The sequence below is a fragment of the Raphanus sativus genome, chromosome 9 (genome assembly GCF_000801105.2).
Source record: "Raphanus sativus cultivar WK10039 chromosome 9, ASM80110v3, whole genome shotgun sequence".
NCBI lineage: Eukaryota > Viridiplantae > Streptophyta > Magnoliopsida > Brassicales > Brassicaceae > Raphanus > Raphanus sativus.
Window position 1 is genome coordinate 31,734,975 of NC_079519.1, and position 22,596 is coordinate 31,757,570.

Consider the following 22,596-nt stretch of genomic DNA (forward strand, 5'->3'; position numbering starts at 1 on the left):
CATCTGATTAGTTCAACTCAGTGTTAGTGTCAGCATCCGAGGTTAAACCTAATAACCTTGGAGTCCCGTCCAACTATGCATTTGTGCTTTCTCATATGTAAGACAAAAAGCATGAGCACCGAAAATCACCATCTAGACGCATCCAAATCAGTTCCATAGTCTATAGGAAGATCAAAAGATCAAACATTTTTTTTTTGCAATCCATTGAAAGTCGTATACACGCTAGGTTATTTAGTTATGTGCTTATGCAGCTCGATTGATGCAGCTTATGTACCAAAGTGGTGATTAGTGGAGAAAGAATCAAACAACAGACGCAGCCGCTTCTTCCCAAGGTTCATGGAGACAATGGATTACTATAACATGGAGAGGTGAGACAAAGAATCAAACCCTTTTTTTTTTGCTTGAAATAAAGAATTAAACTTATATAACATCATATGTCAGAGGAAAGCATGAGCACCGCGAGAATCACCCCTACATACAGCTCTTTTTTTTTTTTGTAACAGCTCATTATTTATACAATTGTTATTAAAAAAAACATGATGTATGATGATTCTTGTGTGTTCATTGCAGGGACCAGTTACGTTACTGAGAATGGTGAAGAGATTCATCTCCCAAAGTGGTGACTCTAGTGGAGCAAAAATCAAACACTAATAGATAGACAGAGCTAGTAATCATGAATCACTCAGGCAAATCATCATCAAGGGCTTCAAATGGATTTGACAGCTTGATTGCATCAGTATGAATTGCCGTCCCTACTTTTCCATGTGTTCTATTTTTGGAGGGAATATCCTTTAACATGTTGGGCTTCTGTTGAGATTTGTCTGGCTTCTCTTTGTAAACACAAACGGCTTTGACCTTGCCTTTCTCTTGAATAGTGAATGGTCTTTTGTTGATTGTTGTTGTTGGCTGTTTAATACGCACCGTGCTCTGCGGGATCCGATGCAGCCATTGTGGGAGAACGAACGGGACAAGGTATGATTGTTCGATGGTGTAATACATATCTCTCGAGATTTTCAGATAAATCCTTGCTCCCGGGTGGTTGCTAACGGGAGAAGAAGGTATGTTTGTCTGACCGTTACTTGTACCTTTCATCTGTTTGTGGATCACATACTCACCGTTGAGTAAGTTAAAATATAGCAAGCGTTGTCGTTTCTTGCTCCAAAAGAAGGCTGTTTTCGCATCTAGAGGGTTTATCATCAGCGGTAAATAGTCTAAACCAGTCAAAGTAAAACCCGCTGAGATTTCAGCTATATATTAGTTCCCATCCCTCCTCGCTCTGTAGCCTCCATATATAGACATAACTTGCTTCCATCCACTATGTTCATATAGTGGAGAAACCCTTGACAAGGTGTGTAACCTCTTCTGAATTTGGTAGTTTTTCCCACGTCAGGGAAAGGTGTAACACGGCATCGATCAGAACCCGTCGTGCTAGTAGCGAAGAAATCTGCGGATAATACAACTTCATTATAGTCATTGTTCCGGGCGATCCAGTGAAGATTACCGTTCAAGCTAATCAAATTCCTAGTAAGTTTGGGAAAAGGATGGTGGGAAGTTTCGAGAAGTCGGTCTCAGATGAATATATAAGACGGTTTATCTTATCATTTCCCCAGGAATAATCAACGAGAATTACTTTGTAACCCAAAAGGTGGCCGTGCTCAGTTCGTGTGACAAGTCCCCATTCCCACGAACATTCAACCCTTCCAAACTCTCTAGGAAGAGGATCAATAAAGAATATTTCTACGCATTCCTGTGAAACAGGGTTTGCCACGTAGAGGACTCTCTTCTCCGTGAAGGTTGACTTTCTCTCGATCAAAATCAACCCAGCATCGGAGTAAGCCTGGATACTTACTTGTCGGTATCTGTGATCCTGCTGCAGGTTCATGTCGGTTAGGAAAGAGTTGAAGAAATAGCCCAATGGTCGTTTAAATCCCCATGTGTCGCAATTGTAGTGACCCACCAGCTCTGGGTCTACGTTAGATCTGTACATGAGCGACCATGAACAAGAGGCCGAGTTTTGGTGGACGGACATGAAAAGTTTACGAAAAAAGGGAGACTCTAGGATTGTTTTCCACTGCTTGCAAACAAGTTTAAAACATGTGAAGATCTTAATCGGCAATCTCGCAAGTACCATCGTCCATATAGATCATCTGTCAAGTTTTCCATCTTCCTCTTTTCTCTTCTAGTTGCACTTTTACTTTTAGGGTTTTTCTCCGTTCCTATTTATATAGGGGTAGGTCCTCCGTAAAACTACAGTATGTTTAAATGGCTTCTCTATTGTTGAAGAGATTTAGGGGATCTTTCATTAATATCTTAATATATTAAATCATATATTAACATATTAAATTACACATTAACATATTAAATTACGTAATGATATTAGCATGATATTATTTTATCTCGTGGTCGTGGTTGTGGTAAGAGCATGTTCAACGCTAGAACTGCTAAAAAATGCTAAAAGAACAAAAAATATTAATATTATAATAATTTATTTGTTTTCTATTTTTCTTTCCTGTTTTCCATTATTTTTAATTTATTTATTTTAAAAATTGAGTTAAGAACCTGTGGTTAAACATGCTAAGAAATTCAACATTCCGTTTGAGTTTTGAGTTCAGTTCGGTGTACCCGAGATTAAATCTAAAAAGCTGGGAACTCATATAATGGTCCCTTTGCTTATGTTGTTCTTGTTAATTGTGTTTCTTTTTTCTGCTCTCTCTTCCTCTATTTCCTGTTGTAATAAGTTGTTCAACAACAACATTGTAACCTTCTTTTTAGAAAATGGTAAGCTTAACATTTTACCAAAAAAAAAAACTCATATAATGGTCGTAAATGTTTTTTTTGTAAATTTTAATTAATATTTTTGATAATTAAAATGTGTTTATACTAACTCTTTAAAAAGAGAGGAGGAAATTAAATAACAAGAAAGAAAAAAAAAGATTACAATGATCCACTTAAATATCTAAATGGGCTTGGTTAATTGGGCCCGAAGTTTGTCATCTGTATATATAAAGTCCGTAAAAAAAATTCCTTGAGCAGCCGCATTTGGAGAGTGAATTAGTCAGTTGCATCCTCCTCCGTCCGTCTAGGGTTTCACCGAATCGTCTTCGTTGCATTCTCGCAAACAATCATGGTGGAGCTTCATGCCTTTGTTTCCCCTATTTTTTTCTCTCTCTCTCTCTCTTATTCATGAATTTCTAAGTTTTAATTGAATCATTTTTGGATGTGTGGCGGCTCTCAGGTTCTCCAAAACGACATCGATCTGCTGAATCCACCTGCTGAGCTGGAGAAGAGAAAGCACAAGCTCAAGCGTCTCGTTCAATCTCCTAACTCCTTCTTCATGGTAACTTTTTTAATTCCTCCAGTAAGACCAAAAAAAGAATTGGATGCGATGCAATTAAGTCTTGTTTGTTTGTGTGTTTGCAGGACGTCAAGTGCCAGGGATGCTTCAACATGTAAGTTACTCTCGTCACTGATTCTTCTTGTATAGAGTCGATGCTGTTTTATTTACTAGAGTTTGGTATTGTCTAGAGGTTTTTGTAATAATTAGTAGTGATGTGAAGAGATTACAATTTAGTAACCTCTTTGTGTGGTGGTGGTGTTACTTGCAGAACCACTGTGTTCAGTCACTCTCAGACAGTTGTAGTGTGTGGAAACTGTCAGACGGTTCTTTGCCAGCCCACCGGTGGTAAAGCTAGGCTCACTGAGGGTTGCTCTTTCAGGAAAAAGTGAAAGAGTATGAGAAGCTTCCACCCAAAAGTTATCGTTTTTTCACTAATGTTGATGATGTGAGAGAACAGAGATCAGATCTTTTATTCAGTTTGGGTTTTATTGCTTAAGTAGTTTTTATGAACTTATTATGTCTTGCTTATGAGAAGATTCTTAAGGTATCATCATCAAACTACGAGTTGAGTTCTTCATCCTCCGCGCTTAATCATTCTTGAGTTGCATCCTTTTTGTGGAGACTTGTTCTTTTGTCTTTTTAAACAGCTTAGTTTACTGCCTCCAAAATACACTTATGAATGGATTGTTCAAAAGCATTGTAAAACTGCTATGATTAGAAAGAAACTCAATGTCTTGAAAAAGTTAATTTATAACTGAATGCACGAGATTATTATTATCTCAACTGATGAATTGGACTCGTTTTGTTAGCACCTGTGTTCATTAAGCAGTGCTCTAAAAGCATGTCTAGATAGCAATCTCAGATGCCTTTTTTCTAGTACTCAAGAGGTTATATGGCCTTTGGGCCGTGCCATATACCCGTAGAGCCCAATATTCAATATGTTCCTTTACATGTACAATTGCGTAAACACAGTATCCTCTAAACATTCTATTGACTCTGAGGTTTCAGTGTGGACTGTGGATTCACACTTTAAACTAATGCTGATAAACGATAAGACTAAAAGGCTGATAAACTAATGTGTGAAATCTAAAAAATCTAGAAAACTATCAAGAGTAAGGATCAAAGTGTGGCAATAAGTGAAAGAGAATCTTATAAAGCTTAAATCATGGAGCAAGAAAATTCGCGGTGCCTTGAAATGTGAGACCGAAACTGCGTAAAACACTCACTTTCCTTTTTTTTTGCAATAGCGCCATCACATGCAATCAGTTTCATTCATTGTACTTCAGTTTCTAGAAAAGTAAATAGAGAATAACTTCAGAATGAAAAAAGTAAGAGAAGTAGTGAAGTACAATGAATTTACGACGCGCCGCTGGATCTCTAAAGCTGTACGAATCTTTAGCAAAACATCTTTCCGATCCTAATATTTTCTGTCACAAGTTGGATGAAGGTTCTTCTCGGGGGTACAAATGACACTTTTGTTTCGACCGTATAGTTGTCAAGTGCTTTTGTAGGTAAAGCTAATCACATTTATTAATAACAAAAGTTGTTTCTCTATCAGATCTTTAATTTGAGAATTAGTGATAGAGAGACGACAGAAAGTATTTGAGAATTATTAATAACATGAATATTACTAATATCGAAACATAAGTTACACTAGAGTTTGACCCGGGCACCTGCCCGGGTGTATCTTTTAAAATTATTTTGCTATTTGATTTTCATGTCAATATTAAGGCGGGATGAAAAATCTAAATCTGAAAAATCAAATTGATCATAATTCGAAAGAGTACTACCAAATTCGAACCGAAATTTATTAAATATTTAAATTATTTAAAATTTTGATATTTATGTAACCAAATCCGATCTGAACCGAAGTATTTTGGTTACCCAAATGTATCCGATAAAGATTTATATACTTATACATAATTAATCATTTTTAGATTTAATGTATATTAAAACATTTAAAAATATATGATATTTTTAAGTTGATTTAGTACTCGAAAATATATACAAATAATCAAAAATAAATATCTAAAATAGTTAAACTATGCTCAAACCGCCAAAAAATACTAAAAATAATTATTAATTCTTGATCCAAATATTTAAACCCAACCAGTTTAGATGTTAAGCTTAGGTATTCTAACATATGTTATTCAAATTTATATGTAATATATTATTTTGTTTATAGATTTTGAGAAATTTAAAATATATATAGAACACTGATACTAAAGTGTCTTGGATTTGGAGAAAACTGCTTAAGCTAAGGGAGATAGCATATCATCGATTTTCTGTTTGAAAAAAAAAAGTTAAAATAAATTTTGAATCCTATTTATATATACTAAACCTAATGGTTTTTGGATTGTATATAATTCATGTAATACAGTTGATCCGGTTTATTGTTGTTCTCAACTACTCCCTCTTTTTTTTTTTTGTCATCAACAAACAGACTCATATAGACTCTGCGAACCAAACTGGGGGCTCTGCATCCATGTGAACGACGAAAGACGATTGTTGTCTGGCACTGCGTGCTAAACGATCCGCCTTTAAATTCTCCGTTCGTGGTACATGTATGATCTGTGAGCTCGAGAAATTGTCTTGTAGACTCTTGATGTCTTCCAAATAGCTGGCGAATGCTGGCCATTCTTCTGGTTCTGAAACCATCTTCACCAATTGAGAACAATCCGTAGCAAACGTAACATGATACTGTCTTAGGTTTTTCATACACTCCCTCTATATCATATTAAGTGGTGTTTAAAGAATTTTTTTTTGTTCCAAAATAATTGATGTTCTCACTATTTTATGTAGAATTTAATAGCATTTCAATTTTGTGACCAATTACAAAATGCTGTTTTTTTTTCTTATTGGTTGAACTATTATCATTTAATGATATTTGTATATAACCAATATAAATTTTATAAAAATTAATATTTTCTTAATATATGTGCTAAAACCTTAAACATAACTTATAGTGATACAGAGGGAGTATTACATTAATAATATATATATACAGGTAATAGGGACACATGATTTAGTGCCTAATTACTAAGGCTATGAATAAGTCCTGGAAACGTAATAATGACTTCAATAAAATTTTGGCACTTAATTCAATCACTCTGGTTTACTAATTCATTTAAACCATTTCATGTAGAAATTGAGACTGTGATAACACGAAAGATAATCCATTTTATGGTTAGTGATAAGCAAATGCAATTATTGGATAAGAGAAATATTAATGGGTTTGTCCTTTAGCATATGGCGGAAAGCCTTTATTAAATTTTAGTGAATGTATTAGAGATAATCCAGTGGCATGGCTTGTAATTATTAAGGAAAAATCGGGTTAATTTATAATTGTACTTCAATTTTAATAGATTAGATATTTATTCGTTTTAAATTTAATATTAGTCCTTTATGCTTCTACCCAACTGATCGCCAAACCAACATGCCAGGTCATATTTATAAACCAAACTTAAACGTAAAATTAGTATCTTGAAGTTCTTTAACAAATATAAAAGACATCTCATATGCATACGTACGTGAAATCTAGGCGCGAACGAACCGCACGATGTAATTGGATGAAAGGGGACGTGACATAAAAGCTTTAAAGGTTAGCCAGAAAAAGGCAAGTGATCCACTATAACAAGTGGTCTATATCCACGTGTCGAATTTTGGGAAGATTGCTCCGCCATTAAGTAAACCATATAGCCGTTAATCAAATAATACGACAAGACTCACAAAGCCATGACTCCTATATAAACTCTTCAAGACTCTGACCACCAATGTTCCATTCCATGCTAATTAAGCAACATCTTCTTATACATTATTATACAAACACTTTATTGATTAAAGCTTATAGCTCTTTCAAAGATTAAAAAAAAATGAAGAAAGCTACGGCACTGATGAAACGTGTCGTTGCGTTGTTGAGCTCCGTTGCAAAGGCTAAATCTATAGCGGTAAAGAACAAAACAAGTGCCTTCAAAACAAGACTCGTGGTGTTGTCTCTCGTGAAACACAAGAAGCTCGGGTTCCGTTCCATTTCCAACAAAATCCACAACCTCCTAGGCCATTCTGATGATCAAGACCATGATCAAGACAGAGACGAGAGCAAGGCTATAGTGCTTTACAACACTGGGGCATCCACAAAGGCTCATCATGAGAGTTACGACGTACTAGAGGAGGAAAACGACAAGTATCCAGATCTTAGGCACACGTTGTTCGAAGGAGATGATGATTTTGGGGAGTTGGAGGAAGGTTCGGTGATAGATATGGTGAAGAACTCGAAGGAAGAGGAAGGAGAGAGTTTCAAGCTAGAAGACGAGATCGACCATGTCGCAGACCTCTTCATTTCAAGGTTTCATAAGCAGATGAAGCTTCAAAAACTCTTGTCCTTCAAAAGGTATCAAGATATGCTAGCCCGAGGCACATAAACTCATATCCATGTGTACACATGTTGGCATAGATATGAATAATAGATTCATATTACGATCTTTGCTAACATTTATATTTTGTGTTGTCGATCATTAAGCCTTTGATCATCGTATTTTCTAGGATCAAAAGTACTATGATCTTTTTAATGTATTTCAATTACTGTATCAAGTTGGGTTGAAGGAAGGATCAGCTTTCCTATATTGTGTGTTTCCAATTTGTTATTTTCCAATAATAATTGAGAAATCATGACTTTCATATCGATCACAAACCTAACACTAATCATAATTGCTTTAAATGGTATCTACACTTGTTGCGTTGATTTCCACCTCTCTCTGACTTCAACAATCACACGGAACGGTTCCATTAATACCACTAAGTTCAAGGAGTAAGAAACAACTCAGAACAAAGAGGCGATATGACACCAGAGAGTTGCAAAGTAATAGAATGACAGGAAATTGTCAAATTGAGTGTTTCTAGTTATTAGCTTATTCGTGATCATCTAGATAGGTAAAAAAAAAAAAAAAAACCTTAGGCTTTAGCAGCTCCTCCGGCTTTGACAAGATCTTGAAGAGACTTGAGAATCTGTGTCTCGCTCATCCCATCCAAGTTTACACACCTCTCCACACCCATATCTGCCACGTAAGTGTGTACGCCCAAGAAAAAATTAAAAAAAAATTAACGAACCAAAAAAAGATGAAGGTCACATTCTTCAACTAGCAATGAGCACATTCATGGTTACATACATTACAATTTCATCCAATGGTTACACACAACACAACAAACAATTCATGTAACTAACCAACACCAGTACTATGCACAACCCAAATACGCATAGTGGTTACACACTGTTACATTTTCATCGATAGCCAATGCCTTTAGCAGGTGAGAGTGCACATATTAATAAAATCAATGAGAGATTACCATATCTAGCCCACATCTGAGGCTGGATCCCACTACATTCTCGGATCAGGAAGGGAAACTTTGGGTTTAGAGACTTCAATTCTTTGTAATTCTTCTCCACGAACGTCCTGAATCCCAAAACCAAAACAAAATTGAATCGTCCGATCGCATAGATTTGGTTTGATCAAACCGGAAAATGAAAGGTGGAGGAGAACCTGGTGGAAGCACTAGCAGGAGAAGATTGACAGAGAAGGATCCTGAGCTCTTTCAGAGACTTAGATATGTTTCCTCTCCATGCCATCCCTCTTCTCTTCACCCTTCAAAAATGCCGCAACACAGAATCAAAAATCTAGACGAGTGACCTGTGTGCTTAGATAATGAAATCATTAATTAGGCTCATTTAAGTGATCCTACTTAGTAGAAAAAGGTATCGGGCCAAAGCCCATTAATCTGAGTCCATTAAGTTAGGTTTAAACATGACTAGTTTACGACTAATTGCTTGTATGTGTTCATCGTTGTTTTCTCAGACATGGATTGTGTTCATCGTTGTTTTATGTTGATAGATCATCTATAACGGTACAAAAAAATATTTATGTAAATATAAGAGTAATTTCAAAAAAAAATATGTTTAAGAGTATTGATTAAGAACTAAAACTTTGATTTGGTAACATTTTAGGATATTATAATAATTATTTCCGTATCAAAAAGATAGAGCAAATCAACGTTTGTATAGTAGTATTAAATACACCCTCTAAGTTACAACTTTGAGTTACATTTCTCGGTAAATGTCACGTGACACTGTAATAACAAACCTACCTACCTGCAAGTATATTATCTAATTACGCATAATCGCTAATCTAATATTATCACAGACACAGAGATGTGTACACTGGAGAAACGTGGTCAACTTTTCTTGCTGACACTCACCGGCGACGGCGAACACCGTCTCAACCCCACCTTACTCGACAGCATCCGCTCCGCCATCTCACGAATCCGCTCCGATCCATCATCTCCACAATCAGTCCTCATCACAACCTCGCACGGAAAATTCTTCTCCAACGGCTACGATCTCGCCTTGGCCGAATCCGATCCTTCCCTCCGCGTCGCCATGGACTCCAAACTCCGATCCCTCGTCGCCGATCTCATCTCCCTCCCCATGCCGACCATCGCCGCCGTGACCGGCCACGCCTCCGCCGCGGGATTCGTTCTCGCGATGAGCCACGACTACGTGCTGATGCGCCGCGACAGAGGGTTCCTGTACATGAGCGAGATGGACATCGGGCTTGTGATCCCTGCGTGGTTTGTGGCGGTGGTGCGGGCGAAGATCGGTTCTCCGGCGGCGAGGAGGGATGTGGTGTTGACGGCGGAGAAAGTTACGGCGGAGAGGGGTTTGGAGATGGGGATCGTGGATTCTAGTTATGGCAGTGCGGCGGAGACGGTTGAAGGCGCCGTTAAGTTGGGAGAGGAGATAGTTAGACGGGGTGTTGATGGACACGTGTACGGTAGGATGAGGGAAACTCTTTTGAAACAGGTTCTCCACGCGATTGGTTCAAATGAGAGCGGTTCCGACAGAATCCAAAACAGTGGATCTAAACCGTAGGTTGTTCAACCACGAATACAATTTGTCAGAGTTAATAAAATTAAAATTAAAATATTATAAATAGAGGTCAAGTGAAATTTGCTAGATTTGCTTTTTTACACATTGTAGGCTTGTAATATTAAAAATGAAATAATGTAATAAACGAAATTTATGTTAATTAGATTTTAGGCAACCATGTATGGCTGTATGGGAACAAAATAGTTTTTTTTTTTTTTTATTATGGGAACAAAATAGTTGTAATAAACGAAAAAAAAGAAGACATGTAAGTCGGGGAAAAAGATAAAAATAGGAGACAAAAAAACCGCTTTGTCTCTCTGAGTGCGATTTCTAGAACAACACAACTTTTCACTTTTCTGATCACGACCGGTGGTTTCGGCCGCCGGTTTCGTTACGCTTTCTGTTTTTATTTCTACAGTGACCATATGTTCACTTTGATTCTGTTATATACGTTTGGGTTTATCACCAAACGACGTCTTCATCCATCTGTTCGTCGATATTGCTATCTTCACTCTCGACCATCGTCTCTTAGGCTGGTTTTTATCACTGGTTTGAGTTTCATTTGTTATGTTCTTAAGACATGGGGGAGATATTTGGAGCGATTGCGTCGAATCGAAGGTTTTATTTTCTCCACTTTGGAGCGTGATTATCCGGCAAATCTCGTAGGTTTTGTCGATGTTCTTCCGGCAAATCTTCATGGTTTTGTCGGCGCCATCTCCGAGCACTTGATGCACGATGTTCTCTTTTCTCCTGTTAATTTTGGAGAGTTGCAATCATTCCTGAAGGCGCCTTGGCCGGGAGACTATAATATCACTCTTTTCTCAAATCAAATGTTAATAGTTTTGTTTGGGAGTTGGACGATGCAGAAGCCACAATGGAAACACAATGCATCATCGTACAAGAGTGGATGGATTTCACAGCAGACAAGATCATTTTATTGGAGCCACAAAAAGAGTATTATAGAGTCTACTTCAATAACAAGAACACATATACGGACTAATTGGTACCGTGTCGAGTTTTCAAAGCATGTCTCGTATGCAATGGATTTTTTCTATACGATTTGGAAAAGGAATAAAATGCCAAAATGGCATATACCAATCGTATCAGAGTGAGACGAATTCTGGAAAAGGAAAATAACAGAATATATGTTCTGTTAGCGTGTAAGGCTTCCTGCAAAAGAAAGCAACGTCAATATTCACTTCTACAAACGATTTGTCTTTAGCATATGTCGCATATTTCTGCTTATGTAATAATTTGTATTCTATTGCTTTGTATACGATTCTATTACTCGATTTGTACTTTGATCTACTAATAAAATCTGTTTAGACGTTAAAAAAAAAAAAGAAGACATGTAAGTCTTAGGGAAGTTTTAATGGACTTAGGGAAAAAAAAGAAGACATGTAAGTCTTTAAAATAAATTTCGTTTTTTTTTTATTATGGGAACAAAATAGTTGAAACTACATGCCTTTAGAATAAGACTTGCAAGTCCATTAAAACTTCCCTAAGCTATATTTCCCATATACTATATTTAATATTGTGTAGGATATGTTAAATATAAGACGTTTAATCATGTAGTTTTTTTTATAAAGAATTTAATCATGTAGTTAAACATATATTGAACAACATGGTAGGCTAGATAGTTGAAAAATAAAATTTCTTTGGTGGCTACAGCTCAGCCATTTTGTCGAACGTGGGCATTGTAACTTGACAGTCATAGTTGCGATCACGTTACGTAGCTGTCAATATCTTATGCAATTAAATTAAGATTAATGAATGATCTCGATAAGTTTGTTATATAATCATACCAAAAAGTCTTTTACATAAGAATAAGGGAGGGTGTTAAACAACATAAAGTCGATCCTACCAAAAAGGAAAAAAAAAAGAAACATCAATCATACAACTAAGGGCTGCCACAGCACAAAGCTAATTAAGGTGTTCACAAACCATGGCGAATGATGAGATAGAGCTAACAGTAACTAATCCATCTCACGGACACTCTCTCCAGCACAATGTAGCTAAATATTCTCCAGAGTGTCTCATCTGTAAAGAGAGTGGTAAGCCTGAATTCTATAAATGTCACCTTTGTGACTTCAATCTATGTCCGGCCTGTGCGAGGAAGCCACTTATCGTAGAACCCAAAAGGTCGCATGAGCATCCACTCACGCTCATGCCGAAGTCTTCTTTTATTTTCACTTGTATTGCTTGTGGGGTGGGTGATCTCCGCTCACCTCTTTGTTTATGTATCCCATGCTGTTTCACAATTCATAGGGAATGCGTTGACTTGCCACGTGTCATATGCATCAATCTCCACGACGAGCACCGCATTTCATTTGTTCTACCTTTAGGCGTTGGAGCGTGGAAATGTGGGGTTTGTCGCAAGAAAGTTGATGGAGAGTATGGTGCATTTTCATGCTCCACTTGCCCTAACTATGCTGTTCATTCGAGATGCGCGATCAAGTGGGAAGTGTGGGATCAGATAGAACTAGAAGGAGTGCCGGAAGAAGATCCTCAAGAAATTGCACCATTCACGGTGCTTGGAGATGATGTCATAAAACATTTCAGTCATGAACACAACCTTAAGCACATCATACAAGATGCAGCTGAGGCCGCTCATTACGAAAGCAAGCAATGCAATGCATGCATCCTGCCCGTCTATTCGGATCCATGCTATATATGTACAAACAATGAATGCGACTTCATTCTTCATAAAGTCTGCGCTAACCTTCCAAAAATGAAAAGACATCCGGCTGACCCTGAAAGATTCAGTCTATTTACTGAGGATGTGGGCGGTATAAGCTGCAGTTGTTGTAAGCAAATTGGAAGCGGCTTCGCCTACATAGCTCTTGGCTGTGTGATTGATATTCGATGCGCTCTTATACGCAATGGACTCATCCACAAAAGCCACCCTCATTCACCACTCTTCTTTTTATTCAGGGCAGGCCGCTCAGCCATTTGCTCAAATTGTAATCAAAATAACTTCTATATGATGAGTTGTGATGAATGCGACAACTTTTGTTTGTGCTTCAGATGCGCTACTCTACCAAGTGTGGTGAAAAACAAGTACGACCAACATCCCCTTTACTTAAGCTACGGTGAGAATACGAATGGAGAATACTGGTGTGAGATATGCGAGGAGAGAACAGATCCAAACAAGTGGTTCTATACTTGTGACGAGTGTTCTTCCACGCTTCATATCACTTGTGTATTGGGTAGGAAACCTTATTTTAGGAAGGGATTCATCCATAAATCTGAAGACTCCGAAATCCAAATTCTCCCCAACGATTACATGACAAGGCCACATTGTCGACGTTGTTCCTCTCGTTGCGAAGGTCCCTTGGTCATGAAAACATTGACACTTAAAGATTGGTTCCGTTGTTTCAATTGCACTGTTTAATTTTGGATTAACATTTGTTGGAAAAGATTACGTGCTATGTATGTTCTTAAAAACAAAGGTAGATGTAATCGATAGCTGATCTAGAATTTTTCTATCAGAATATCATACAAGAATTTGTTTTATAAATGGAAAATAATAGGAAAAAATTTGGATACTGATGGAGATAAATATTTGGAATATTTCCATTTATCTTATTATTTATTTTATAAATTATTTGATAATTATCTTAATGTTTTAGGGTTTTATTGTTTTCTTATATATAGTCTTTTAGACTCTATGGTTGTATATCAAAAAGAAGAGGTTTTGATAAACCACTGAGAAGAGTATTCTCAAACCCTAAAGAAATTTTTATAAACCACTGTGAAGAGTATTCACAACCCCTAAGAGCTTTTAATTAAGCACTGTGAAGAGTATTCACAAACCCTAGATTCGTGTATTTTTGGAATAAACGGATCTAATTCTGTCTCTAGAAACTTCCGCTATATCAGATACATATTTTTTATAAGAGATTTTAATTTGAAAACAATAATTTTATTTATTTATTTTTAAATTTACACTTATATATATGTAAATTGACTAAATTATCCAATTTTAACAATTAAAATTATTTTAATATCTTTTGTCATTGTTCAGGACACAATCATGATGTGACTTTGGAATTTGGATATTTTTTGTGTTCTAAGCTCTTTTGCTTTGAATTTGGTTTTGGTTACTCTAGTTTATTTTGCAATAAAATTTAATTATTCTCATAAACATTTTGTAAGTTACGGAGGAACGGGGTTTGGAAATGGGAATCGTGGATTCTAGTTATGGTAGTACGGCGGAAACCGGCGTTAAGGCACCGTTAAGTTGGGGGGAGGAGCTAGTTTGAAGTAGGCATAGGCAACCGAACCGAGGATCCTCAAATAACCAAATGGTTCCTATATTTCTATATCTTAGATAACTGAATTAAACCAGAACCGAACCAAAAACCAAACGGATATCCAAATATATAAAAATATTAATTATATAAATATGACATAATTAAATATATTTATAACTAACAGTTTTCTTACAAAAATCCAAAAATATGTAAGAATAACTAAATTATTATAAAATATTCGAATTATTCGAGAGTATCCGGATAATTTTATTCAAAATATCCAAAGTAATCCATAATATCTAATTTTTTATCTAAATCATCATAATTATTTAATATTTTATCTTAAATAACGATATTTTATTTGAACTATCTAAATTGCCCGAATTATTCGAACCCGACCGGAATCAAATGAGAACTAAAATTATTTCAGATATTTTTCAGTTCCATAGTTTTACTATCCGGACCAAACCGAACCCGAAACTATTCTAACCGAAAGTGCAGCACCTCAGCAACTCGAACTCACAAAAAGTTATTCGAAAGTGCAAAAAAATTGATTTGTAACGGCTGAATTCGTTGAAATAAATGCTAAATAAAATAGAATAAACAAATACTTTAAATATAAAGTCAGATAATTTATAAATATTTGTTTTCATATGGAAGCAAAATCTAAAATACATTAATGTATGATTTGGTTTCTTCACCTATCCCACCTACCTCTCTACAACTAGAGAGAGAAGAAGAAGTAGCAGGCAAATCTCGTCTCACTCTTTTCCTGTTTTCCTCTTCCCCCTGCTCATGTCTTCTTCCATCTCCTCTTCAACAATGTCTTTGCAGATGCAAACCTCCACGACCGTCTTCAGAAACTCCGCCCCATCTACCGCCTCCCAAAGACTCCTCCCACTAAGAACCGTCGCGGTTCGCCAAGAAACGTCATCATCGTGGAGAGGAGTCAGATGCAGCGGCGTTGGAGACGCCTGGAAGCAAAAAGCAGTTCCTAACTCCAACTATGTGGTCCCTATGGACGACAAGTTCTCCTCCTCCTCATCCATCACTCGGCCTCTGATCGAGATACTTCGCGATCTCAACAAAAAGATCCCCGATAACATCGTCAAGAGCCATGGTCCTGGATCCAATGCCGCTTCTTCTGGCTTCATCCCCTGGTACTCTCTGCTAAACCTTGTTCTTCTTGTTGTTGCTTCTTGTTTGATCTGAGTTCTTGGACTCGTGTCTTTCGTTAGGTACCATGCAAACCGGATGCTAAGCTTCTACGCACCGGGTTGGTGTGGGGAAGTTCGAGATGTCATTTACTCTGAGAACGGTTCCGTCGTCACCGTTGTTTATCGTCTCACCATTCGTGGCTCCGATGGTGAGGTAATAAGCAATACATGACTTCAGAGTTTTTTTTTTTTTGTCTTTCTTTCTCTCTCTGTGTGTCAACACTAGGTTTCATGTAATGTAATGCAGGCACATCGTGAATCTACTGGGACAGCAACCATGACTGGTGATCACATCGAGGATCCAGTTGCTGAAGCTGAGGAAATGGCATTCTGCAGAGCATGTGCAAGATTTGGTCTCGGCTTGTATCTGTATCATGAGTCGTAGGGCTGGCTGGTATGCTTACCTTCTTTTTTGGTTGATGCGTCTATCAACTTGTTGGATAGACCCTTGTGTGAATCTGTCATGATGTTCACAAACAAGTTATTAATTAATATCATCATTTTGTATGTATACATTTTCCCTGGTGTTATTTAGATTTTTTGTGTATGTTTTGTGTACATTTGTGAGTAACAGAGCACATGATCTCAGAAGCTTTGGACCCATATCTGAACTCAGTACCCTGTTGCAAAGGAAGACCGTAATCTCCTGGAAGTGTACGGATAGATAGACATGTCTAGTTTTGAGCTTACGGATGATTCCACGCCAAGCACCTATAACAGAGAAAATGGACTACTATTTAATCCGGGGTGGGAGTTTCCACACATACCATATCCCCCACTAGACTACTTCAGTTTTTTCTAAAAGCTCAAATATACGTGATCGAAGAATGGCTAAAAGATTACATAAAAAAACTGCAACAGCACAAAGATGATATAAAAATGCTGAGGTGCTGCACCAACAAATAGCCCACCAACGAAATGGAACAACTATCTATCTTTGGTTTCGAATTTCTGAGCATGAGCACCCATGCTACAACAGTTCACAAGTATCTGATTTGGAATAGGCATATCAATTTTTTTTTTTTTTAACACACAACTGTATTAAATTCTAACCAGATTTAGTCAAGGCCATAATGGCTAGTTCAGCAGACAAAATCAGTTTTGCTAACCCATCTGCTATCTTGTTTCTTGTCACGTGATATTCAGGAAAATGAGATGAACTTTAAGAAAAGGCAAAAGAGCTGATATCAGCACTTATGTTACAACTCTACAACAGAAAAAAAAATCAGAGTTTAAAGATTTGATAATTCGAGCAAAATCTGATTAATAAAGGATCCTTGAAAATTGAGATCTCTGCACTTCAGAATAGCTTTATATAATATATTAAAATATTAATTCATTTTTTTTTAGTTTAAAAATTATCTTATGGTAATGCTTTCTTTTACCAAACATCATATTTGTCTCCTAGCTAATTGTTATGATATAAACAAACCAATAATACTTCATCTAGGTGTTTCTTGTAAAAAACAACCATACTAGTTTAGCTTATAATTCACCTTTTTCACCTAAAACTAATTATTATGATATTAAGTAGTAACAAACCAATAATACATCAATACTTCATCTAGGTGTTTCTTGTAAAAAACAACCATACTAGTTTAGCTTATAATTCACCTTTTGTGTCACCTAAAACAAACTTGAGTTAGAGCCACTCAAAAAGCAAAGTGTAGAACTTTTCAAAGAGTTGACCATAAAAAAAATCTAATATGTTAGAATACGAAAAATCATTCTTGATAAGTAAACAAGACTTGGTTTTCTTTCTCATTAGGGCACCTCCATTGCACAACTCTTAACAGAGTTTGTTAGCAATGGGGTCCCACCAATCCCCCATTTTCTTTAAAACTCCCACTCTCTCACCTCTTAAACCTCTTGTTTAAGAGGTAACTCTTACACTGTTTCGCGGGTCCCACGCACACGTGGTGACCCGCGATTGGTCAGTCTTTTTTTTTTTTTTTTTTTTTTTAAAAAAATCGATTAATATTAAAAAAAAAAAAAAAAAGTTATGAACCCCAAAATTGGGGGTTCAGGGATGGAGATGGTCTTAGGGTCCTCACACTAACCGCGTTAATCTTCCCCCTCTTACAAAAATAAACCATTCCACAAAAGACCCAACCAAACACACTCATCGCCATGAGAAGTCTTCTTCAATGGCATTTAACTATTACTTTCTATCTCTCCTCCTTCTTCTTGTCTCCTCTTCCTCCTCCTTACTCTGCTTCTCCTTGACCACTGTCTCCATCTCCCACACCTCTGATCAAACCCTCGTATGTGCTCTCACCAACACCTCTCATCTTCACTGCACCAGCCTCCAAATCAATCCTATTCGTTTCTCTTTAACCGGCACGCTCCGGAACCGTAGATTCTCCGGAGTTGTGTCCGGAAACGGGTTCGTCTGCGGTTTGAGATCCCCCTTAGGTTCCAACACTTCTACAGTCATTTGCTGGAGATTCTCAGGTAACGGAGCTAACATGTCGTACAAGAGAATCTACAAAGGTCCGGAGCTCAAGGAGTTAGAAGCTAGCACTTCTCGTATCTGCGGAGTTGAGAAAGTCACGAGCCTCACACGTTGCTGGCAACCTGTCTCTCCTCCTCCACGGTCGGGTAACTACGACTCCATCGCCCTCGGAGATGACTTTCTCTGTGGTTTATCCAAGCCACCTGGAAACATCATCTGTGAAGGTAACATAACCAACGTGCCTAGCGAGGACAGCTTCATAGCCATCGCGGCTGGCTCAAGACGAGCGTGTGCCATCACAGCAGACAACGATGTGAAGTGTTGGGGAGAGAGGTCTACTACTACTACCTCTCCGCCAAGTGAAAAATTCTCAGCACTTGCACTCGGGGAGAACCGTAGCTGCGGTGTTAGATCGGTTAACGGAACGGTGACGTGTTGGGGAAGTAACAACAACAACAACGGTTTCAGTTTACCTCAGAGACTCGAGAATATTAGTTTCGCATCTATTTACGCGAAAGGGTCAATCTTTTGCGGTGTGGCCAAAGCAAACTACACTCTGTTTTGCTGGGGAGATGATGAGAATGTTTTCGCTCCGTTCCGAGACCAACCTCTACTTCCAGGACCGTGTAGAAAAGAATGTCCTTACGGTCCGTTACCAGGATCAGTTTCGTTATGCGGTAATGAATTGATGGTTTGTGATTCTATGAACATAGTTCTCGTTCCGGATACGCCACGGGGGCAAGGGCAACAACAAGACTCTAAGGACAAGACTTGGAGTGGTAAAAACATCGCGTTTCTTGTCGTCGGATGCGTTGGGACGTGTTCTTTGCTCCTCGTTGTCGGATTCTTGGTCTATAAAAGCCAATGTCGATGCCGTGTTCATGACTCCGGACGTCTTGATGATAATAGGATTATTGTGGACATAAACGAACCTAAGCTCGAGAAGAGGCTGAGCAGTTTAGCTAGTTTAGGCAACCACGGCCAGCTCGTTGAGTTCTCTATCGAGGAGCTGGCTAAAGCCACGGACGGATTCTCCGCTCAGTTCCAGCTCGGGATAGGAAGTTTCGGGATCGTTTACAAAGCTGTTCTGTCTGATGGACGTCACGTCGCTATAAAACGAGCCGAACTAACTAACCCCGCCTCCTCCGGGATAACGAGGATCCGAAACCGACGAGAGGACAATGACTCCGCGTTCGTCAACGAGCTAGAGTCCATGTCGAGGCTTAACCACAAGAACCTCGTTAGACTTTTAGGTTTCTACGACGACGCGGAAGAGAGGGTGTTGGTTTACGAGTACATGGCCAACGGGTCTCTCGCGGACCACCTTCATAACCCTAGGCTCGAACCCCTGACGTGGGAGAAACGCTTGACGATAGCTCTCGACGCAGCGCGTGGGATACAGTACCTCCACGACTTCGCCGTGCCTCCTGTGATCCACCGCGACATAAAGTCTTCCAACATACTGCTCGACGCCACGTGGACGGCTAAGGTGTCGGACTTCGGTCTCTCTCAGATGGGTCCCACCGAGGAGGAAGACGTGTCGCATCTCTCGCTGCGAGCCGCTGGTACGCTCGGGTATATAGACCCGGAGTACTACAGGCTCCAGCAGCTCACGACCAAGAGCGATGTCTACAGCTTCGGCGTCGTGCTGCTTGAGTTGCTGTCGGGACACAAGGCGATACACATGAACGAGGAGGAGAACCCTAGGAACGTGGTGGATTTCGTGGTGCCTTATATTCTGCAGGACGAGGTTCATAGAGCACTTGACCGGAGGATACCGCCGCCCACACCGTACGAGATAGAGTCGGTGGCGCATGTCGGGTACTTGGCGGTGGAGTGCTTGGTGCCTTGTGGCCGGGAAAGACCGTCAATGGCGGAGGTAGTTAGTAACCTAGAGAAGGCTTTGGCTGCTTGTTTAGCAGCTCCAGAGACCGAACCTCTTTCACGTTCCGCTAGTAATTAGACACGTGTCACTTTATATTTTTTTGTTTATATTATTTTCAATTCTATTGGTCGTCCTTGGTACGGAAATGTTGATAATACTTTTCAAAGAAGAAACCGTGGCACAAGCAGTTTGTTTGATGTGAAAGCTCAAAAAGCAAAAGCCAATAAGAAACGCTGCTGCATGTTTCAAGCATTTACATGAGATTCCAAGTCAGTCGTTTTGGAGACTAAAAAGTAGTATAAAAAGCTTATAAACTTGTTTTAGATTCCTCGGAGAAGTCAAAAGTCAAAATCATCAAATTCTAATTAATCATGTGAATATAAGTGGAGATTATATCACACATTGTCAAGTTGAATCTAGACGCCAGCGTTCAAAAAGATGACTCTATTGATACCAAAAAGACTCAAAGAACTTTTCAAAGATCCAAAAATGACTTTAAAACTAATAGAAATCAATCAAGTAAACAAGAGAACCACAAAAGGTTATTTTCAGTAAATCTACAAGAGTACAAAGAAGGTCACAGACATACATCACTTTACTGGAAACAAACAGATTCTTTATTGGTGATACAAGTGGTATCAATCGAATTCGATAAATGCTGCGAGAAAGGGATATTTACCGCTGGTTAGGTCCGTGACAAGAATGATTCAACTTGAAAGTGAAGTTCGAGCAGCGTTCCCTCTGTTGAAGCATTTCGGAAATGGTCAAACACTTCTTCAGACACGCACCAAGAATGATTCAACTTGAAAGTGAACTTGGAGAGGTGTTCCTCTGTTGAAGCATTTGGGATAGAGCAGTATCAATTTGAGTAAACACTTCCTCCTTTGAACGGTTTCCCTTTATCTGGATTATATAAAACAATCAAAGAACCATTTTCCTTATTGATGCAGAGAGAAATAAGACCGAAATGAGAAGGGTGTGGAATGAGATCTGATACCTTAATAGTTATATCGTCGTACATGGAAAGCACATCGCTCACATTTTGGTTATGAGTCTTCAACCGCAGCTTTGCCTACAGCAAATGGAAAAAAAAAAGATATCAGAGACAGAAATGGACTAAGATAGAAAGATATATAAAAGAAGTATAGACTTGCCTTCTCTTCGGTATCATCAAAACGTTGGGTGAGTCTAGCAGCGATCTCTTCCGTCTCCGGAGGAGAATACTTCAAGTGATAGATCTTTCCCGTGACAGGATCCAATCTACGTCCCACAACTCTTTCAATCAGAATATCTTCAGGAACCTGTCCCAAAAAAGCAGAGCAGGCGTAAATCAAAACGATCCCATCTACCAAGTTAGCCATAAGATGAGAGATCAGAAAAAAAGTGCTTACTTCGAGGACAATGAAGAGATCAGGCTGGAATCCAAACCCCTTGAGAGCAGTTGCCTGGGACGAGCTTCTAGGATAACCATCTAAAAGCCATCCGTTCTTCTCAGAATCCGTCTGCGACAAACGGTCTTTCACCATCATTACAACGATTTCATCAGGTACCAACTGTCCTTTCTCCATATATTCTTTAGCCAGCTTCCCATTTTCACTACCAGAAGCGATTTCAGCTCTCAGCAAGTCTCCCGCAGAGATATGCACCAAACCGTACTGTAAAAGAGGTAATATTCATTTACAAAGCATAAGTTAAGTCTAAAGAGGATGACTTCCTTCACCTATTCGACAACAACCAGACCTTCTAACAAAACTAAAATAGAAGATAAGAATGCAAAACACTCCACACGAAACTCAAACGATTCTGATTATACAAAACCGATCCTAAACCGAATCTAAACCATACAATAAGCAAGATTGTGAAACTCTATTATTATTCTTATTGATGCAGAATAAGAACACACTCAAGAGAGTGATTCTCCTTAGCTATTCAACAATCTAAGCTTTTTTATTTATTCTCATTGAAGAAGAAACTCAAAACGATTCTAATTATACAAAAACCGATCCTAAACCGAATCTAAACCGTACGTTAACCAAAAGAGGAAGAGAAGCTTACTTTCTGAGTGATGAGCTCGCATTGTGTCCCTTTACCAGAAGCAGGAGCTCCTGATATCATTATCTTCAGAGGCGGCTGCTCTGCTTTCTCGGCCGCCGCCACGACCTGGAGATGAAATCCGAAATCAACAGCTGGCATTTAAGATTGGAGCTCGAAGGAAGTGTACCTGGAATCTGGGAGCAATGATCGACGGAGATCTTGTAGCACGGCGGAGGAGTAGGGTTGGTTCACGGAGGAGAGAGTGCCCGGCATCGCCGGAGAAAGAGAAGGAGGAGCGTGAAGGTGGTGGAGATAGAGAGGCGCGTGGCGGAGAGATATAGTTCACGCAGCACACCATGATGTCTCTCCCTCTCTCTCTCTCTCTCTCTCTCTCGCCCAACCTCAACGAACGAGGCTTGTGGTGGTGGTTTCAAGAGGGATCAACACACAAGAAAAAAACAAAATTAAAATCAAACCGGAAAATCAAAATCAA

General features: G+C 38.6%; 8 protein-coding genes across 8 annotated transcripts; 6 read left to right on the forward strand and 2 right to left on the reverse strand.

Annotated features, from left to right (window-relative positions):
- Positions 1 to 3,001: 3,001 nt before the first annotated feature.
- Positions 3,002 to 3,946, forward strand: LOC108825288 (40S ribosomal protein S27-2). Its single transcript, XM_056995452.1, has 4 exons — positions 3,002 to 3,127; positions 3,236 to 3,337; positions 3,421 to 3,449; positions 3,606 to 3,946. Exons 1-4 carry the CDS (start codon positions 3,125 to 3,127, stop codon positions 3,724 to 3,726), a joined length of 255 nt encoding a protein of 84 aa, XP_056851432.1. The 5' UTR covers positions 3,002 to 3,124; the 3' UTR covers positions 3,727 to 3,946.
- A 3,152-nt stretch (positions 3,947 to 7,098) lies between these two features.
- Positions 7,099 to 8,018, forward strand: LOC108826099 (uncharacterized). The gene has a single exon (XM_018599475.2). It carries the CDS (start codon positions 7,210 to 7,212, stop codon positions 7,756 to 7,758), a length of 549 nt encoding a protein of 182 aa, XP_018454977.2. The 5' UTR covers positions 7,099 to 7,209; the 3' UTR covers positions 7,759 to 8,018.
- Positions 8,019 to 8,104: 86 nt separating this feature from the next.
- Positions 8,105 to 9,035, reverse strand: LOC108825823 (NADH dehydrogenase [ubiquinone] 1 alpha subcomplex subunit 2). The gene is made up of 3 exons (XM_018599174.2): positions 8,875 to 9,035; positions 8,681 to 8,787; positions 8,105 to 8,391 (listed from the first exon to the last, which is right to left on the reverse strand). Exons 1-3 carry the CDS (start codon positions 8,958 to 8,960, stop codon positions 8,288 to 8,290), a joined length of 297 nt encoding a protein of 98 aa, XP_018454676.1. The 5' UTR covers positions 8,961 to 9,035; the 3' UTR covers positions 8,105 to 8,287.
- Positions 9,036 to 9,391: 356 nt separating this feature from the next.
- On the forward strand, positions 9,392 to 10,438 carry LOC108824206 (enoyl-CoA delta isomerase 1, peroxisomal). The gene has a single exon (XM_018597579.2). It carries the CDS (start codon positions 9,540 to 9,542, stop codon positions 10,257 to 10,259), a length of 720 nt encoding a protein of 239 aa, XP_018453081.1. The 5' UTR covers positions 9,392 to 9,539; the 3' UTR covers positions 10,260 to 10,438.
- A 1,763-nt stretch (positions 10,439 to 12,201) lies between these two features.
- LOC108825287 (uncharacterized) lies at positions 12,202 to 13,650 on the forward strand. Its single transcript, XM_018598596.1, has one exon. The coding sequence runs from the start codon at positions 12,202 to 12,204 to the stop codon at positions 13,648 to 13,650; it is 1,449 nt and encodes a 482-aa protein (XP_018454098.1).
- A 1,535-nt stretch (positions 13,651 to 15,185) lies between these two features.
- Positions 15,186 to 16,276, forward strand: LOC108825654 (DNA repair RAD52-like protein 2, chloroplastic). The gene is made up of 3 exons (XM_018598981.2): positions 15,186 to 15,672; positions 15,751 to 15,883; positions 15,977 to 16,276. Exons 1-3 carry the CDS (start codon positions 15,308 to 15,310, stop codon positions 16,112 to 16,114), a joined length of 636 nt encoding a protein of 211 aa, XP_018454483.1. The 5' UTR covers positions 15,186 to 15,307; the 3' UTR covers positions 16,115 to 16,276.
- Positions 16,277 to 17,559: 1,283 nt separating this feature from the next.
- On the forward strand, positions 17,560 to 20,397 carry LOC108827280 (serine/threonine-protein kinase-like protein CCR4). The gene has a single exon (XM_018600658.2). The coding sequence runs from the start codon at positions 17,877 to 17,879 to the stop codon at positions 20,145 to 20,147; it is 2,271 nt and encodes a 756-aa protein (XP_018456160.1). The 5' UTR covers positions 17,560 to 17,876; the 3' UTR covers positions 20,148 to 20,397.
- A 152-nt stretch (positions 20,398 to 20,549) lies between these two features.
- Positions 20,550 to 22,529, reverse strand: LOC108823941 (adenylate kinase 2, chloroplastic). Its single transcript, XM_018597259.2, has 6 exons — positions 22,291 to 22,529; positions 22,125 to 22,229; positions 21,461 to 21,724; positions 21,224 to 21,370; positions 21,067 to 21,141; positions 20,550 to 20,972 (listed from the first exon to the last, which is right to left on the reverse strand). The coding sequence occupies exons 1-6, from the start codon at positions 22,459 to 22,461 to the stop codon at positions 20,868 to 20,870; spliced, it is 867 nt and encodes a 288-aa protein (XP_018452761.1). The 5' UTR covers positions 22,462 to 22,529; the 3' UTR covers positions 20,550 to 20,867.
- Positions 22,530 to 22,596: the final 67 nt, after the last annotated feature.

What these genes read in the sequence shown, in the direction of transcription:
- LOC108825287 (XM_018598596.1), top strand. Translation starts at nt 12,202, where the DNA reads ATGGCGAATGATGAGATAGAGCTAACAGTAACTAATCCATCTCACGGA.
- LOC108825288 (XM_056995452.1), top strand. An exon ending in CTCCTAACTCCTTCTTCATG is followed by an intron (nt 3,338 to 3,420) that starts GTAACTTTTTTA and finishes GTGTGTTTGCAG; the next exon opens with GACGTCAAGTGCCAGGGATG. An exon ending in TGCCAGGGATGCTTCAACAT is followed by an intron (nt 3,450 to 3,605) that starts GTAAGTTACTCT and finishes TGTTACTTGCAG; the next exon opens with AACCACTGTGTTCAGTCACT.
- LOC108827280 (XM_018600658.2), top strand. Translation starts at nt 17,877, where the DNA reads ATGGCATTTAACTATTACTTTCTATCTCTCCTCCTTCTTCTTGTCTCC.
- LOC108825654 (XM_018598981.2), top strand. Translation starts at nt 15,308, where the DNA reads ATGTCTTCTTCCATCTCCTCTTCAACAATGTCTTTGCAGATGCAAACC. An exon ending in TCTTCTGGCTTCATCCCCTG is followed by an intron (nt 15,673 to 15,750) that starts GTACTCTCTGCT and finishes GTCTTTCGTTAG; the next exon opens with GTACCATGCAAACCGGATGC. An exon ending in TTCGTGGCTCCGATGGTGAG is followed by an intron (nt 15,884 to 15,976) that starts GTAATAAGCAAT and finishes AATGTAATGCAG; the next exon opens with GCACATCGTGAATCTACTGG.
- LOC108824206 (XM_018597579.2), top strand. Translation starts at nt 9,540, where the DNA reads ATGTGTACACTGGAGAAACGTGGTCAACTTTTCTTGCTGACACTCACC.
- LOC108823941 (XM_018597259.2), bottom strand. Translation starts at nt 22,461, where the DNA reads ATGGTGTGCTGCGTGAACTATATCTCTCCGCCACGCGCCTCTCTATCT. An exon ending in TCATTGCTCCCAGATTCCAG is followed by an intron (nt 22,230 to 22,290) that starts GTACACTTCCTT and finishes TTTCATCTCCAG; the next exon opens with GTCGTGGCGGCGGCCGAGAA. An exon ending in TTGATGATACCGAAGAGAAG is followed by an intron (nt 21,142 to 21,223) that starts GCAAGTCTATAC and finishes CATTTGCTGTAG; the next exon opens with GCAAAGCTGCGGTTGAAGAC.
- LOC108825823 (XM_018599174.2), bottom strand. Translation starts at nt 8,960, where the DNA reads ATGGCATGGAGAGGAAACATATCTAAGTCTCTGAAAGAGCTCAGGATC. An exon ending in CCTGCTAGTGCTTCCACCAG is followed by an intron (nt 8,788 to 8,874) that starts GTTCTCCTCCAC and finishes TTTGGGATTCAG; the next exon opens with GACGTTCGTGGAGAAGAATT. An exon ending in TCAGATGTGGGCTAGATATG is followed by an intron (nt 8,392 to 8,680) that starts GTAATCTCTCAT and finishes CTTACGTGGCAG; the next exon opens with ATATGGGTGTGGAGAGGTGT.
- LOC108826099 (XM_018599475.2), top strand. Translation starts at nt 7,210, where the DNA reads ATGAAGAAAGCTACGGCACTGATGAAACGTGTCGTTGCGTTGTTGAGC.